At 33.2% G+C, this 19,873-nt stretch overlaps 1 protein-coding gene across 4 annotated transcripts in view; it reads left to right on the top strand.

Annotated features, from left to right (window-relative positions):
• The first annotated feature begins 162 nt into the window (after positions 1-162).
• Positions 163-19,873, top strand: part of LOC123707048 (1-phosphatidylinositol 4,5-bisphosphate phosphodiesterase) — a 44,980-nt gene continuing 25,269 nt past the window's right edge. For 2 of the 4 annotated variants that reach the window (XM_045656818.1, XM_045656826.1), the window contains exons 1-3: positions 163-322; positions 17,127-17,231; positions 19,197-19,310. In XM_045656818.1, coding sequence (XP_045512774.1) covers positions 17,175-17,231; positions 19,197-19,310 — 171 coding nt within the window. In that variant the 5' untranslated portion in view covers positions 163-322; positions 17,127-17,174. Of the gene's footprint in view, positions 323-11,529; positions 11,582-17,126; positions 17,232-17,598; positions 17,869-19,196; positions 19,311-19,873 lie in introns of those variants that run through there. The other 2 variants (XM_045656835.1, XM_045656842.1) reach the window with 2 other exon arrangements.

Raw genomic sequence — 19,873 nt, 5'->3', positions numbered from 1 at the left:
ACAAACTTTATTTAAAATATAACTGTCAATTCAACAATTTGAAAATCCGTAAACCTATAAAGTATAGAGTTGAGGCGTAACCTTGGCCGCGCGCAGTACGCATGCGTGGGTCACCATAGACATCGGTTTTCCAGTTTCCACTTTCAGTCAGTTTGCGAACTCGCGTTGTCTGTGTTTCGTGTGTGTTGTTTCGCGCGCATGTACACAGTGTCCGAAAACGTATTTTATTACTTCTTGACATAATCTTGCATTCATATTGTGTTGTTTTGCATTTTAGTGACTGTTGTTTGTGTGATAATATTGGCGTTCCCCTTCTGATAAGGTTAGTAAACGATTAACCTAGCGGTCACGTTTCGACAATACGTACGATAATAGATCGCCAATCGTCTTACATTTGCTGTTTATTTGTTATTTACGCTGGGCAAAGTTTGGTTATAACCTATCTAATGTAAAAACATTAAAATAAGATTTTGGTGGTCGTTTATTAAAGTGTTGATAACTTTAAAATATTAAATCATTACATATCACTACTTAAGTACTACTACTACAACTTTTTAGTCTTTATAATTAAATAAGACCACAAATTACTTTTCTACATAAATTCTATAAATAACCACGAAATAATGTACTGGTAATTAATTATTGTATTCCCAAACTATTCATTAATGTATTCAGACATATGACCTGCTAATAATCACAAACGTATTACTAGTAATAAATAAGGCCTGCTAACACATCACGCCTGGGGTATGGGGGAAAAGTTTTTGTTTGATCCCACTATTTCATCTATATCTCCTTATAAGTGTCGATTAATTGTATAACGGAATATTCGACACGACGCCGTAGGATAATGTTAATTTCAAGAGAAATAAAATTTTCTTGCTCTTTTCGATCTTCTCGTTACAAGTTAACGTAAAGTTTGACATGTGTTAAATATTCTTGGCTTACTAAATTACATAAGGAGAGAGATTACTGAGGTCCTGACACACGATTCACGATGTTTTCCTCTACGGTACTAGGCTTGTGTAATTAAACACATACTTGGATTAAAAAATGGTGCACAGCACCGTTGTTTTAAACGCAAGATATAAGTGTTAAATGTCGCGCGGGCCTGCCATTTGGTTGCGAACACTGGTTAAAAAGCTATCCTAATAAATGGTATACGGTTTATAATACATATTAGGCAATTCTGAGTTTTAGTTTGTGTAATTTTTAAATATCTATCTATTTTAATATATATCTTCTATCTATAATAGATTATCTTCGGGGACTCTTAACTATATTGATAGAAGATGTATTATCTATGCTGTATACAGTATATAGATAGAAGATACACATATATTTTGTCAACCTCATTTTTTATATTTACTTACTGACCTCTACTATAATAAATAAAACTTACATTAAATCCAAAAATAAATATTGTAATGTAAGTTTCAGACTAAGATTGAATAATGAATTCTCAAGAAACATCTGTTTTGTATCCAGCGATCCATTTGTAAAGTTTTTGTGAATATGTACATTATGTATTTACGCTAAATAAATTTAAAATGAGAAATCCATAGCCATTAGATACAATAATATTACGGAAGGCATAGAGTGTAAAATGCTTTTTTTTTATAAAGCAATTAAAAAGTAATACCATCTGTGGTGAGGAATATATTATAATGGAATCTCAGATAAAGATTATAAATTTATCTGGACTTAGGATAAAGATCTAACTCCCGATGCAAAAGAAGATTATCGAGGTTATTTTTTTACATGACCTGAATATAAGTCCATTGGCCGAGGTACATGTTTTATTGAAATTTGGATCTTGTTACCTAACAGGAGTGGGGTATATTTTTACTTTGCAACTAAAGATGCCGTTAATACTTTTTTTTATTAATAATTTATTGCTAAAGATATTGAATGTGCGTAACGCATATAAATAAAACAACCCTCGTCTGTATAAATACGTGATCAATCATGGTACATTAAATTCTTGAGCTAACACATTTACCCTTTCTCGATACGGGTCAGGTATTAGGTGGAAATACCTAGTTGCGATGATATAAATAAACTATGCCTAAGCCTTATATACTGACACATTACACCTTTACACCCTGGATGCAAAAAAGGAATTAGTTTTGTGTGTAGGATTTTTAGAAGCCTTTAAGTATACAGCTACTGACACGTTAGTTACTCTTCCAGAGTTCCACTGGTTGGAATTAAAAAAGATTATTGTGGTGGATATTTGCGAAATACTAGTATACGCAATGTGCTTATTTATAAAGGCTACAATGACCCACGTCACCACCAAATATAATTATTTGAGGCTATAAATGTTAACTAGGCACATTGACACTGATCGGGTAACTATGATCCACGAGTTAAGTGGTTCAATGCCAACCTGAGATCAGATAATTAGTCTTTAATGCTCATTACCTTCACGTTTCATTATGACTATTTTATCTTCTTGTATCAATAATTGATTGACAACTAAGGTTCCTAAAAAGTGGTATAAGTTGTCACATCTTACCGTTCATTATAACATTAATTTAAAACGGTTATTACTTGACTCATTTGTTACCTAGCAACGAAGTAGTCTTAAAAAGTAACATTTTCTTTAAAATTATAGCTATAAACTATAACTTCCGTATGAATAGTTGATTTTGATTAAAATGGCAAGTCTGGGGGAACTCCAGTCGCATTGAGATCAAAATGCAGCTACAGACGTAGGACCAAATTAATAACTTAGAGAATTACTATGTGTATTAAACGATAATTTATTACGATAATATTAGGCTATTACGGAAGTCGGCAAAAACGTCACGACACGGCGGCAAACTATAAGTCACTTGTCAAAATCACCAATTAATTCACTCCACAGGCGGATGCTATGTTTGAACACAAAACAAATTACCGGTTTTGATAACCTCTTCGTTTTTTTTTAAATCCTACAATGTATATAATATTGTTTCCTTGTCCTATTCATTATTAAGAACACGGTTTTAAAAACGAATTCCTGAACCATAAACAACCCCGAGCATAAACCCTCAAATAGAGCGAAATTTTAAGATGCTAATGCATTGTATATCCAAGCTTTACCATCTACAATAACACGCTTCTTATGATGAATTCACATTCGAATAACATCAACATGTGAGCATTCATGACGTTAATAAGTTATTCAGCGTCCTCAAAGTTGAATTCAACGGAATATGCAAAACTAACTCAGCCCCGGGGTCCGAGTGGAATAAATAAATCCGTGACCTCATTAAAGGACTGAGGGTGACGACGGACTACTACTCTCTCGTGGGCGGCAATCTAACGACAATATGGTAAAGGCCGCATTCTAAAGCGTTACTGAAGTTAGAAACTTGATTTATTGGCCTAACTTTCTCACTGGAAAAATCTCTTTTGTAATACTGAGTCTGAATATAAAAATGTGAATTGGTACTAGATAAAATAAATTATATTTCTATGTCTGAGGACTACACTTTTGCTGCAGCTTTATCGCTCTGTCAAATAACTTTCGAGCGCTATTGAATTATTTTATTACGAACGCAATTGGAAGGAATATGTCTAAAATGCTGAACCAAAAATTTCTTTAAAATGTTTAATTAAGTTAATATCCACGCCTCTCTCTCTATTAATAATATCTTGAGAATTAATTAGCTTACATTTAAATCATTACGTAATGCTGTGTTAGAGTTGTACAACTATATAAAATTAAAGTACTATTTAAATTCCAGATAACATTTTGTTCAAAATCGATTCTAAAACAAAACAAGAGTGCCCAGAGTGCCTTTCTGCTTAAGCAAAACAATACAATGCCCTCTGGCAATGTTATCCTATTTGTTTTAACCTGTTTACGTTTAAACTGTGTATTTTACTTTTCACTATTGTTTAGCGAACTCGAATGTTTTCACATAGTTATTTGTTGTAAACAAATGTTAGTGAAATATTTGTTCGTTGATTTTATTGGTACAAAACACAAAAATAGAAGAATTATTAAAGTAAAAAACAGTTGTAAGATTAATGAGCATCCGTAGGTTCGATTCCCGGCTGTGCGAATGGACATTACATTACCATAACGATTAGTTTTAGAAAACATATTTGATTAGAGTTAATGTTGCGTAATTTGATTTTCTCTAATTACATGACTCTATATAAGTATATTTAAATAATTTTCCTCGTATGACATTTGTGTGGAGCTGTCGTTTTCATGTAAACGTGTTTACTGTATAATCTGGCATTCAATTATTACAATTTCTCAATGACATAGCGTGACCGCACTTCGTTATTTTAATATGGATAATGGAAAATTACAGTTTACTTAAGAAAATGACATTCATAGTAATCACTTAAGTGAAAAAATTAAAGGGTGAATCAAGTGTCAAGGGATAATTAAGTTGGCGCCTGGTAGATAGTACCGGTGATCCCAGAGCTGGTGCTTTCCTTGATCAACGAATAATGATCCTAATGCAGGGAGGAAATTATAACTATGAAGATTAGGAATATTGTAAACACTGTATCTTTACTTGTTGGAAAATACATATATATATATATAATTATAATCAGTAATTATAATATATAATTATAATCAGTTTTAAAGAGAGACTCTGTCTTAAATACGATTTTTTGCGGCCGCCAACTATACAAAATGCTTATAATTTATGGTTTACAATTTACAATTATGTAAGGTTTTAGTTTTAATGAAAAGTCCATGAAAGTCTGGTTTGTATAGGAAAGAGGCTGATATTCTAAATATTTATCGCATCAAAACTAAATAAGTTAACTTTTCAAGTTACTTAAAGTTGATTTAACAAGAAAATTGACGCCATTTCCTTACGCATTTCTACTGAAGTTGTAAAGTGTCAGGTCTATTGTCTGGAGACCGACTGTCGAGAAAATAGGTCAAGGGTCACGACAAGGGCCTCAACGAGTTTACAATGGACCCTTATCGGTTGTACTTGTATCGGACGGCTGGAAGAGCGGCTCGCGAATATCTTTGTAATGTGGACATAATGAGTTAATTATAATAAATCTTTTATTTGCGAAGAAAGTGGTCCATGCAGATTGATTACTTATAAACAATATAATATAATTTCTTTTACAGAATAATATAATAATATGCATTTAAAAAAAAGGCTGTGGTTTGTATTAATGTAACCACATAATACCTTTAAAATTTATAAAGAATTTTTTTATCATAGTTCAAGAATTAGCCTTCATAATCTAATTGTTTCTAATTGATATGTGTTATGCAACAAAGTGTCTATTAAATTTGTCAGTTCCTTTATCACCTTATTTATAAGTATGCTTCGTCTATTATGATGTAGTGTAACAACCGAATTTCATTATGCCATGATAAAAGGAAGCGATGAGTCGGAACTAGGGAATGCAATCCCGATCTCGCGGGATCTCGATCTCGCAAGATCCCGTGTGAAATTTTTCGGGATCAATCCCGAAGCATAATATGACGAGATCCCGTTCGGGATTGACGGGATTGGGCTGCAATGGTCAGCGATTCTACACACATCCGCTCGGGACGCTTCACGCGACATTGCACATTACATAGGGTACATTGCAATGGACATTAGATAGATGCCGGTTAGCAGATAGCACTCTTGAGACACTTTAGAAGATACTCTTTTTTTGGAAGTTACTTTCAAAATCACCAATTTTTATCTCCTTGAGCTATACCTACTTTTGTTTTGATTATGTTCATGTTACTAAAATTGTCAGTTGTCTAGTTCGTAATATTAAAGGATAAAGGCTTTTGTTTTCTTTCAAATAATATTTTATTTACATATATACACTATCACAAACATGCAGTTTTCATCGTATTCAGTCACGTGAATTATTTTTTTAAACTATACGAGATCCCGAAAATTTCGGGATCCCGCCGGATTGATATTTCTAATCCCGCGGGATCCCGAATTGACGATCTCGAGTCGGGATTGCATTCCCTAGTCGGAACCATGTAAAAACATATTCCATCAATACTTGTCTGGAAAACATTCGTTATAAAAATATTCTTCACAAAGCAAACACTGACAATGCAAACAGAGGCATCGCGAATCTTTGAATCCGATTAGCGTAACGACAAATATAATGGCTAACACGATTAACACGTTCAGTAAAACGTGGTTTTGTGTATATTTTTTGTCACACTATATCTTATACGCATTTCTGTGAATTTTACTATAACAAAATGATTGACTATCATCTATATAGTGGTTAGATGACAAGTATTATTTGGCTATATCTAAAACTTTAAAAAAACATACTATTTTATATTTTATCGGGCAGGAGGCTCACCTGATGCTCATATCGCTGCCTGTGGACTCACTGGCAGAAGGCTCGCAATTGATACGCCCTTCTCTTGAAGAACCCTAAGACGAATTGGTTTAGAAATACTGCAGGGGGCGCCACATAGTGGTGGTGCGCGGAAAAAGATACCTTAAAAAAAGCTCACAACTGAACGACGGACGTCGAGGTGATACGGATGGAATCACTAAAAACTCAAATTACACCTTACTGACCCATTTTAAAAATTATAACCAAATTTAAAATGCTCTGTAATATAATTAATATAATATACTATATACAATGTGATAATACAGCCAGTATTATAGCATTGTATATAAACACAGTAAATCTTGAAATTAGTTGTGAGCTAGCTTTAAGGGTAATATACTAAGCCAGTATTAGCTCTGACTCCATCAAATCCATAGCGCCAAGTGTGACTTCCGCCTGTCTAAAACGAATTGGATTTTGTGTTTCTGAATTACCAAGGCTTTTAAGTGTCGACCAATAAGTTGGCAGTTACTCGATACTTTCTACAAACAATTTAAACAAGTGAGCTTAAAATGAAAGTTTTTATAAAACTTAATGGAAGAAACGCCAAGCAGCGTTTTAGTGGGGCAGTGTAATAAAGTTTGGCTCAATAAAACTAAATGCGATCCTGTTAAACATTTGAATGAGTTCGCATACACACGGTTATCGTTGGAGGTACCTTGATCTTTGTGTACATCGCTGTAGACTAAGAGATTGCTTAAGATATTGATTACCAGTGTCTTTAACCTTTTTAGGTCTCTAGGTTTTAGGCCTCAGAATCATGAATCAGACATGATGATTTGTCAATCTAATAGACAAGTAGATGATCAGCCTCCTGTGCCTGACACGCCGTCATCTTTTAGGATCCAAGGCAAGCCGGTTTCCTCAAGATGTTTTCCTTCACTCTCCGAGCGAATGTTAAATGCGCAGTTAGAAACAAAGTCCATTTGTGCACAGCTGGGGATAGAACCTATGACCTCATGGATGAGGTCGCACGCTGAAGCCACTAGGTCAACGCTGCAAAATCCTATAAGTAGGAATATTTTAAACGAGAGTATATGATATATTGTATTGTAGGGGAATACATATACTTCGAGTCTTTAAAAAATTACGGTTTCAAACGTTTGCATATTCTTGGAAACTACTAATAATATTCAGACTTTTTATGACAATAATTAAGCCTTTGAACTGTGACATCATGTCATAAAAATATTAATGTTGGTGAACGAAATTATTTAGCAATTAAAGCACCATTAGATTAATTAATTAAGAGTGTGGTCGATATGTAGTAAAAGTACCTACTGTTATTAAAACCAAACTTTGATAGGCTTCTCAAAGCCTTTGAAATATATTTACATCTGCCTGTATATTACCCTAAACTCTTAAAGCTAGCACTATATCTTATAATACCTCCATACATTATTTATACATAGCATAAATATACCAAAAAATTAACTAAAATATAATAAAACAATTATACGTTATACAATTTAAAAAAAAGTTTTTATACCATACCCAATAATCCTTTTGCTAGATATTAACCTTTTCCTAAGTACATTAAATCCGGTAAATTTGTCGAATCTCAGCCAAGTTTTCTTTTACATATTTTCATTCCTCGGAAATGATGTACCATTGTAACAGTGTACAATGCAATAATGTGGTGGCGCATGTTCTCTAACACCATATAAATGAATTAAAACTCATGATTTCTGAAATGAATGAAAGAACGTACAAATGTTTGGCTTACACCCAACCTAATGTAATTCACTGGACTGAACAAGTAAAATACAGTTGAAAGGTTATGTTTTATTCAGCATTGATGATTGTCAACGTACTATATTATCTCGCCCAGCAAATATGCGCTACAGATACCGGCAAACATCTTGAACATTAAACAAGGGAGTGGGGGAAAGTTTGCGCATCGTACACAGCGCGGAACACAAACGTCAACTGATTTACCAATCACGCGATCGACACGTCACTCTCCCTCCGCCCCCCCTCCCAGTGATACCTAAAAATCGCTTCTGCAAGGACATTTGTTCAAGATGTTTGCCGGTATCTATACTAAGCGGCGGTTGTCGCTTTAAAACTCCTTTCCATTAGATAGATAATTCTTAAGCGTGTGGTTTGATGAACGCCCTTCAGAAACTCTACTAGTATAATAGGAGCGTAACATGAAACACATTGAAACACATTGAGATATATTTCTTTAAATTCTTAATTGCTGTTCATATGAATTTTTTTACGATATTCCGGTCTTTATTTTTAAATACGTGTCAATTATAAATTATACAAATAGAGATTTCTTTGCAATTCATAAGCTCTTACGCTACACTGTTTACGTTAGTGCCGTGAATCAGCTCGTGTCACGGCCATCGCCAGAAAACGTGGTTAATCTATTTCTAAATACTGTAATACCTTGTTAACATCTCTTAAAATAGGAAATTACGTACAATTCGATAAAATTAATTCGATCTTATATAATAAGCGAAGGAAGGTTTTCTTTAAGAAACATTTTTGAATTTATTATTTTATTGAATCTTTTTAAAGTGTACCACCCACTTAATATGAAAAAAGTAATGATAGGAATAACTCTATAGTATTGTTTATCCGCGAAACGTCGAAAAAATTAAAGTTATGTAAAATAATAGGCTGACCCATTTTAATTTTTTTCAAATAAAATTTATGATAATTACTAAAGAGTTAATTGCTATTCCTACTGCGTAAACAATACTAAAGGGCTACAGTAGCAACAAGATCCTCATTTACTTTACTAAGCTTACGTCGAACGTATAGTTGGTACGAAAATAACAGAATGAACCTTATCACAAAGTAATAAAATCGCAATTTCTATAAATAAAGTAATTCCATGGTAGTCACCAAGCCACGGTAGACAATAAACGGTATAAAACTTGGGCCATTACCCTGCCCCTTGAGGCGAAAATCCATTTAATACGACAAAAGGGAAACCACAAATCTGGGTCGAGCTAGGCTTTATTTATTAAACGTCCAACTAAACTTTAGCGAAAGGTTTATGTCCTATGTCCTAGATTATTTTTATCTAGTTCTTAATTTGTACGGATGTTGCTTTTGGACATTACAGATTATAATAAATTGTGATAGATCTTTGCCGTAATAACCACATACAGTTATAATTATTGACGGTAATTGCTTAAACCACTTAACATTTGCTGATGATATCGTTAGCCCAGAATTAAAAAAATAATAATGATGACATCAAAAAGAGCTTGTAAAAATTAATGAATACATATGTGGAACATTACATCTACTTGGGTAAGGAAATATCTTTTAAAAATGCACTGCATCATGACGAAGTGGATAGGCGAACTTGAATGACATAAAAACAAATTCTAGGGATGATAGATAAATAGGTACTTAAATAAAAAAGTTTTATATTTTATATACGATGCTCAAGACCGAACGCGATGGAGACTCACTGTGGACGCCCACGATTAAGAAAGATTAAAATTGGTTTATTGTATTGAATGCTAGACAAAAATGACTTAACTTTTGTAGAAATTGTACAAAAGAAAACTAGTATAAAACCAAAACTTGCGGGCTATATTATATAACTATATTATCAAAGCATTATAGCGAATACATATGTTCCTATGGAAGATATTTCAAAAATAAGATTCTCTCCTCCATACCTTATAGTATATATGTTAACCTCTTGTATGTATTATTATGTGTACAGACAAATAACACATACAGTATGTGTTGTCTTTATTGTGTCGTCATCTTTGTTTTAGGTAATTCTGCTTGGATTAAATTCAATTTATCAAAACTATCCTCACCGTGTTAAGACTTAGAACGCGACATTGGCGGAATTGTGATTTACATAGAAGTTGCCATTAAAAAAATAAAGTGATATTTCAAAAGGCTAATTATTTTTATAAGGCATGTAACAGTGTTGGTATTCATTCGTTAACTTTAAGGAATATAATTGATACTATTGCGATACAATACGTAAAATTCCTAAATGGATTACACTGATGCATTTTCTAGTAGCTTTTAATCGAGTGAAGCTAGGAGAATCTGGGTCACCCGAAACCACTAGGTCGAAGTTCGTAAATATAGTATGAATAGTTCGTACTTGTTCTCAGTTCTACAAAACCACAGTTGAATTATTTGCTTCAACGATTGCTCTATTTAGTGACATTGTTTGGTATTCACTCAATTGACTGCTTTGCGAAAACTGTTCTCGAAATTCATCAATACAAAATGAAGAAACAAAGTTTTACACTTTTTATCGTGCAGTCACTTGGTGAGTCCAATTGGTATTTCCGAATCAATATGACATAGAAAGTACATTGTTATCAGTTCATAAACTGCATGCAGCAATCTCCAGCCTACAGGTTCCATAATAGGTTCATCAGTCATACGTTGACGTTGATGTCTTGTCTTGTCTTTTTCATTATGAAATACAATACATGTAGAAGAACGCCCGAGCGAAAATGGCTTTGTATTGAAAGAATACTAATATTATTATTATAGTATTTTTATATTTAATATAATAAATACCAAAAACAGTAATTCGGAAAATGTAATATTGTATTATTAAAAATAAAAGGAGTCTGTAACAAGCGTTCTGAAGAAAGATAATACTTACGACTGTTACAGGTTATACAACCGCCTCCATACGATTGACGCCCATTTAACCTTGAGGTATTGGACTATATTTCCTGGCAAATAATATAAAAATATTAATTCAGGCGCCGATTCAGCTGTTACTTATTTATTTTATTATTTAATAGCTGCTTCCGCGAAATTAGTTTTCACCTTAATAAGATATTTTTACTTAGCCTACTAATTTAGTAGCTAATATATACCAACATATGGAATATTTAGCAATGCTTTTGTCCCTATAGAGATTGTTTGCCTTATCGGAACAAAATAAAAACCTTCCTCAGAGTTCAAGGAATAAATTTAAAAAATATATGTATATTAACAGCAGAATTACTTTCAATACATGGTGAATCGTACTTCCATTAAGATTGGCATCTTGTCCGTCGCCAGCTTAATGATTCTCACATGACCCACCTATGGAGCCTTATCCACATTCACGTTACGAGTACTGTCACGCACAAAAGGGATTTATTCTAAAAGCACGTTAACTCTTAATTCCATTAACAAGGCTTCATTTAATAGGATTAAACGTTACATTCGCTCAGTTTCGTACTAAGTTCCGTTGGTTATACTTGTCTATTGAGTTATATTGTTTAGTATTCAGGTAAGTTTTTGTTTGACTTCAAAAATTCTAAAGCAGATAATATAAACGCATAGCTTTGGAAAACTTTTTCCGTTATCATCATATATTGAATTATATATTATATAATGTATTGAGTTAATATAAACTGAAGTATTTCCGAACCAATTCGACTTAAGGGCCTTCAAGAAAAGAGCGTACAAATTCTTAAAAGGCCGACAACGCACTCGCGAGCCCTCCGGCGTTGAGAAATCCATGGACGGCGGTATCACTTACCATCAGGTCTTGGCCCCTGTTCTATAATATATATATTGACCAAAAATTCGCATGTTCTTAAATATTTGTCTATGCACAAATAGCGCTACAAGGATTTTGATTAAATTATAAAATAGAATCTGATATATAAATTTGCCATATATAAAAAAAATCCATAAAACGTTAAATAACACGGAATCTCCTATAAAAAAAGGTCTATTAGTATACCGAAGAAACCTTAAGCAGTCTATAAATTATTCAAAATTTCGTAAAAGCTAACAAAGGCAGCATATGTAATACGTTTAATTAGCTATTCTCTTATATATACAACTTAGAGCGCCTTCAGAGGAAATTGTTTGAAAATTTATTACGTAACTTCGTACTTAAACGTTGAGTGTGTTAGTCTTGTGTTTTAAGTACATATGTGAAGAACTATATATCTATACACGCTAATTTTAATAGTGAACTGACTGAAAACAAAATCAATTGTTTAGTCCTTTTAAAAATATAAATTTCGTGTAATTGCAACATTACAGGTACCAGACGACCCTCACAGATAATTTGCAATTTAAGAAATATGAATTTTTATGAATCAGAATATAAATCTTTAATTTAACACGTGAATGTGAATGTGTGTCACAAGCACGCTTGGGTTTTGTATAATTTCTTTATATATGTATGATTCGTTTGGGATACATATATGATATATATAGTCTATGAGGACATAACTAAAAGTTTTGGTTTGAAAATTACACTTAAGTATTGCACTGTTAGAGCAGAGTTGGACAAGTGGCTTCAGCGTGCGACTCTCATCCCCGAGGTCGTAGGTTTGATCCCCGGCATTGAACATTCGCTCGATCGTAAGGACCACATCGTGAGGAAACCGACTTGCCTTAGACCCAAACAGTTGACGGCATGCGTCACCTATTAGATTAACAAATGATTATGAAATAGATACAGAATTGTGAGGCCTAGACCTAAAAAGGTTGTAGCGCCTTTGATTTATTTTCTTATTGCATTGTTAGTAAAATATAAATGTGTTTATTCATTTAACAAATGCATTTCAATGTGTACATTATTATGATTAAATCTTTTTGGTGTTTCCAAAAGCTATGTCATGTATGTCAATATCTTTAATAAGTGGTTTTTATTATGATTGTGCCAGTTATAAACAGTTGAATAACTGATCTCCTAATCAGCTGACGTAAACCTTTGTTGAAATTTAAATCACCTTAAACCGGTCGGATCACGAAAACTACAGGACGGATTAAAACCAGGTCTTTCGGGGCTTTTTTAAGCTTGCAAAAATATCATTTTGGGTTCACCTCTTATTTCAAAGATCCAAATAAATAAATGTTTTATGGACTATACATTCATATCTAGGTGATTCTAATTGCAGCGGTCTGACTTGCTTGTGTAAGCGTGTTTATCATTCCGGTGTACATGAAAACATAACCATAATTAACTCATTGCAATGTACCAATGATTTTTTACCATTTTTACTTAACAGCGTTACACGTGTAATGTACTTTCTTCTCTTCGCTTGCGCTGTTTGCAGAAATTACACAACATTTAACACTGGTTTGATATAGGCGAGTGATTCCTCTGGCATAACACAAAGGCTCTTAATCACTGTCGGCAATTAGTGCGGGCCGCACCCGGTCATGTACCTTTCGTATCGATTCTCTTATATAATGTGCCCACTAGTCGGGATTTATTGGCACTTAATTATTAATTAACCGGCTGATTAACTAAAACACCGGGCTTACTAATAATAAACGATTATCAATCACTTCTTTGACATTGAACACCGTACTATCGAGAGGGTTTATATTAGCTGGTTGGTATTGGATTATATTTGTGGTAAACACAATTAGAGCTATAAATAACACTGCTGAACATCAAGGATACTAATCCATTTAAAAATGATAGCATTCAACCATTCTCGTGTCCACAAATCTGCAGAGCTTCGGCAAACACAAAATAAATAAAATATTGTAAAATTTAAACATTATAAAATGTATTGCTAAATATATAACCTCCAGTAGTTCCTCGATAGATAAAGCAATTGTATAATCGTCGAACAAGGTCATTTATGCGAATCGGCCCGGTTCATTGCGCCCAATGGGGCATATGTGTTTTTTCTATTTCCCGAAAACAAAGATAACACGTTATGAAACGTGGTCATGGTTAAACGGTCCTGGGTTCATATTCTGTTTAGAAAGCGCAGATCATTCTACCGTGGGTTAAAAGTAAAATGTTCTACGTTTAGTTGAGAGATATACTTGTGAGAATGCAACAGTCTAATGAGGTTTTTTTTTCAAGCAAAGAGAGTTTATAAGGTCAAAATTAAATGCAACAAAAAGACTCTATTTTTAGTAGAGACTCTTGGGCCGTAGGGTTTAAATGCGTTCCTATCTTAACGAATAAATATCGCAATACAGCGAGAAAATGCTGCCAGTGTTAAAGGTACATTGCCACAGGGACCAAACTTTTTGAATTTGTTTCAATTTATTATTATTATTACTATGTAGGTTAAGGAAATTGTAAATACTGTAAAAACTAAAATAGCATTTATTTATAATGCATAAAATTAACTGTTAGGTCTTGTTGTTTCCATGGCCTTTGACATTGGAAACCTTCAGCTGTCCTTACTTTTAATGTTATTCATGACCCTGGAAATAAAAATGATTTATCCTATTATTTGTACGTTAGTCAACCGGACGTCTGAATAGGTTAAATTTAATTCGATTAATAAATTTAATGAGTTAAATTAGTTGTTAGATTTTGCATAAAAACACTATTTTTCTTCATCTTTAAGGAGGATAATATTGACATTATCCTTAATTTTTAATGTATTCATTTATTTTTGTGATAATGAACAGTGTTGGCCTAGTGGCTTCAACTCTCATCCTTAAGATCGCACGTTCGATCCCCGACTGTACACCAATGTACTTTCTTTACAGTTAACATTCGCTCGAACGGTGAAGGAAAACATCGTGAGGAAGGAAAAAACCCATTTGCCCTGGACATTTGTAATTACATATCTAGGTTATAAATACTCTACGAAAAACTAAACATTGTATGGCCAGTGTGCCTGGTCTGTATCTAATTATGTTGAAAGTCTGTTATTCCGGCCTACATTTCGAATGCTGTGTTATTTCATACGAAAAATACTCCGGTGTTGCCACATCAAAAATTGTCGGCAAGTGGCAATTTGCAGACGTCTTTAACTGGTAATTTTAGGTCGAGTACTAAGCAAGGAGTTGGAGAGGTGATTTCGGTAATGATGTGAGCTGAGTCATTGTGTTTTCTGAGCATGATTTTTCTAGTATTCTTATATATTTCTATTTACTGGAGTATTTACAATAGTAAAAATAATAATTAAATTACAGAAATATAAAGTTAAAACAAGTTTTAAAGTATGGTCCCTGTGGCAGTGTACTTTTAATGCTGGTACCAAATCCTCGCTGTATAGCGAAAGCACCAGCTCTGGCTTCACCGGTACTATCTACCAGGCGCCAACTTAAACCTTTAAAAACCAAATTTGAATCCCACGGCATAAGAGCCTCTACTCCAATAGGAACAAAGTATATTTCATCAATATGTTGTTTCAAAAGTCAAAACCATATTTTTTTTTATTGAGATTCTGACTTAAAACATAAATAAGAAAAATTGCGTTCTAAGTGGATATGTATTGCTAACATGCTAAGGCCCTCGCGAGGCCTCTGGCATTGAGAGTGTCCATGTCCACCTGTCACTTAACATCAGATGGACCTCCTGCCCGTTTGCCCCTTGCCCCATCATATCTCTGTTCTATAATTTAAAAAAAGTTCTGCGATGTCAAATTTTTGAATAAAATTGCCTATTTTTCAACGACGTCTTGTACTTTTGTTCTTTACTGAACTACCTTTAAACAGGTTCAAAACACTTTATAAAAACATAACGTGATATCACGTGTAAAGGTTACTTACTACACAGTCAATGATTATCTAGAAGACAAAAGCGTGTGGCAACAGTTCTAGTTATATTGTTATCTTTGAAGTGTTGTGAATGTGTGTATAATGTTTAATGTGGTAAATGACAGAACAGCTTTTTTTTACTTATGTAACTTTAATGACGTTGTGGTTTATGACATTTTACTTTGAATGATTAGAGTAGAGGGAGGGTAAAACTTGCTGAGATTCTTGCCCGTTCTTCTCAGAACAAGACCTCCTGTTAGTTTTGCGGACGGATGGCGTAGTCTTGCTCTTTCGCGAATTTTGTAAACGCTTTTGACATTCATAAGCATGCGCTAAGACGCATCTAAACTTATTTATATATATACGTATTTTGATTTTTGATTTTGATTTTGACTGTACTTTAACTGTTTTGTTTCTTACTGTAGCATAATAATAAGAAATAAACAAAGAAATTCTTCTTCTGTAGAGAATGGTAGATGAAGCACGAATATAACCTTTAAATATATAATAAGATACTTACCGTATTATATTACATTATTCGTTCAGCGACAATTATACTACTACTACTGACAGCTTATTAAACTTTCTTCTTCCTTGGAAAGTTTCATTACGTTGCAACTACGAGATCAATTTTGGAGACGAAACTTTTTCAGTGGAATATGTCCTCAAAGTTTATCAAGTCATTTCAAGTTAACTAAAGGAAGGCAGTAATTACAGTCTTCTCAACTTTTATCATTAGACTTTTGCAATATTGCGAGAGCCAAACCTTTGGAAATTGTCGCGATTTTGGGCGAGTAAAATTTTCTCAATTATTGCAATTAAATGTAATTAGTGTGGTGAAGCTTTGTCTTCACATCCGTAACATTATTCTTACACTGTGAATCGAACCCGAATGATCGCCGAAATAAAGCATGTCCTTAATATGCGCCAAGAGTTCATTCCATATAAAAAGGACACAAGTAATAACATTTATTAATAAATACAAGTCGTATATAGACAAAACCCCAACCGTATAACCTCGACGTCCGTCATTCCACAACTGAGGGATTTTACGGCAGTTGCCGCGCTCCACCACTATGTGGAACCAGTTGCCTACCGAAATATTTTCGAAACAATTCGAATTAAGGTCCTTTAAGAAAATAGTGTACCAATTCCTAAAAGGAAGGCGACGCACTCGCGACCCTCCTGGCATTGAGTGTCCATGAGCCTGCTGCCCGTTTGACCCCCATTCTATAAATAATAGAATAATATAAACAACATAGGCGCAGACGAACGATATTTTTATAATTTAACTCTAAATATTTACAACAGTTGTTTGTGTTGCCTATTACTTATTGCGTGATAATTTTCAGGAAATGTCTTCGTGGTAAATTTAGCAGTGGTGGGGAAGCAGCTCCATCATGACCAAGCGATTTGAATTTAACTGGCAGATCCCCGTACCCGAACCCTTGCTCCAAGTAAGTAAAATTTATATAAAAACAATTTAAACCTCAGTTCTTAAATACAATTTTTAAATATTTATCGTCACAACTTTCCTTGGCCACAATACAGTTCCATTCTTTATATACATGTATCTCAAAAGTTTAAAATAATGAGAGTTTTAAACTTGACATCTTGGCATCTTTGCTATTTTTTCTTCCAGCCAGCAAGGTGATGGGGATGAAGTTTATTTAATCACCTTGATCGGCTGAAAGTCTTCCACGGTCCGCTTCGATGATCATTGATAGTCATCCTCCAAGATGCCTATCAATGATCATCGAAGCGGTTTGTCATCCTATTAAAATGCCTCCTGTCCTCTCAATTTCATGATATAATACGCTAAGACGCAAATAAAAATTCGTAAAATCTGGTTTTTTAAGCAACGTTTACCGGACGAGCGTATTTACAGTTAAGCGTACACCGTACGACTATATATTGTCAAAACTCTATGCCTTGCGACACATATGACCAAAGGCATAAAGGTAGAACCATTTTAAAAGTACAGGAATCATTTTGCTTTTATAAATTTATAAGAACTTGGCACGGATCATAGGAAGGGGCCACGGGAATCAAGCGACGCATTTGTTTAGAATGCAATGCCTTGGATACACTGAGGTTATAAACGTCTTTTATAGCTGTAGTGAGCTTCCAATCCATTCCATACTAATGTTATAAGTGCGGAAGTCTTGTTTTTATGGCAATTGAATTCAATAAAATTTTCTCTTAATGCTTTTTATATACACAACTAGAATATATTGTTAGATTATTTTTGAGAATAGTCGGAAACAAATTACGTAGGACCAAGGTTTTTAGTTAGTTCGTCATTTTACGTAAAACCAATGCCAATGTCAACTATATAATAGATAATATGTAATAGAAGTCAATATGTACGTTACAGTGACTTGTATTATATACTTTCATCGAAATGGCTTCCTCGCTATGACAAAAGAAAACATGGAGACATAATATAAGTAGAGCAGCTGGCCCTATGTGGCTACGTAAATCTAGATACTAAGAAGAGTGAAAGAGGAGGCCTATGTCCAATGACAAACTGTAACATATAAATTAACTTGCTTGCCGATTAGCTATTAGTTTTAATAGTACTAGACATTTTTATGTACTAGGATAAGTATTTTACAGCAATTAAGGCTATTATTATTATTGAAATAATATTTCACTCAGGTGATGATGACCGTTAAAACAATATTGATAAATTATATCTTTAAATATCTGTTCATCATACAAGACATACATACATACTTGCCATTTTTTATAATTACTATTGGTAAATTTTACTATTATATTATTTAATATAAACCTTGAATTTGGACTTTATTCGTAAGAAATTAAAACTGTACATTTTATTTTAATTTTATTTATCGTGACAAAAGAACGAATGAATGTAAAGAAAATTTTTATATTAGAAAAGAAGCCTTTTTTTTATTTATTATGTGCATTAAAATGTAAACATAAAAAAGACGCGATTACAATTCAAAGTTCAAAACCAAAATATAATTTATAAATATTTGTACCTATCACCATCATACCATAATGGTAAGTTAATTTCTATGTAACAGTTTGTCATTGGACATAGGCCTCCTCTTTCACTCCTCTCAGTGTCTAGCTTTACGTAGCCACATAGAGCCAGCTGCTCTACTTATATTATCATTCCATATCTTGATGATTTAATTGTTTTTCCTCATTTTGTATTATAATATTATTGTAATGATTGTAGACGCTTTGCTGGACGTTGAAATTGTAACTAATTTGTTTTTCATCGTCACATAAGATTTTGTATATTTTTTTAAGAAATAAAATATAGATGGTAACTTAAAATAAAATATACCTTCCATAAGTAGTACCTATATTATATATTATCGTCAGTAACCGGAAGTTTCGATCTTTACCGAGAGACTTACAATTATTTTCTTGAATACTTGCAGGGAGCTGTATTCGACAGATGGACCGAAGAAAAAGACAACACGGAATTGGAAAAAGAATGCCTTTTCAAAGTCGACGAGTATGGCTTCTTCATTTATTGGAAAAGTGAAGGAAAAGTATGTATTCTAGCCCTATTGCATTATTCGAGACCTACTAGAGCAAAATTGTATTAGGTATATAAAAAAAATAACAATGATTGTAGTCGAAATTTTTCAGTATATTATTAATTGTTATATATTTTTTGTAATCGTGGTTAAAAAGCATGGTGACTTGAGTTCGTTTAAATAACAATCCAAACATTAGTTCAATCACTAGATTTTTGAAGTGAAACTTCATTTTGGAAAAAAAATACCTTCACACTTTTCCGTTACGCGCCATTTTTTTCCTGTCCCTACCACGCTTGATTCGAAGAGTACTTTCTCTAGCGGAGTAGAGATAGCATGTCGTTTAAGCGGACTTACTCCCATCACTAGACTTGACCGTTTTTCTATAGCACCCTTATTTATTTGTAACACTCCATAGTTACGTTATAAATTATTTATATATATATTTGTTTTTTTAGATTTCAAAGGGTTTATTTTAATTGTAATTCCAGTAATTTTCTAAAAAAAAGTAAGTAATTATATCTATTTTTCTAATACTTGGGTGTAATTATGGTATTTATTGAATTGAAACTTCT

Source organism: Pieris brassicae, chromosome 1 (assembly GCF_905147105.1).
Source record: "Pieris brassicae chromosome 1, ilPieBrab1.1, whole genome shotgun sequence".
In the NCBI taxonomy this organism is placed as follows: domain Eukaryota; kingdom Metazoa; phylum Arthropoda; class Insecta; order Lepidoptera; family Pieridae; genus Pieris; species Pieris brassicae.
Note: the sequence above shows the minus strand (reverse complement) of the source record. Positions and strands in the feature narration are given on the sequence as shown.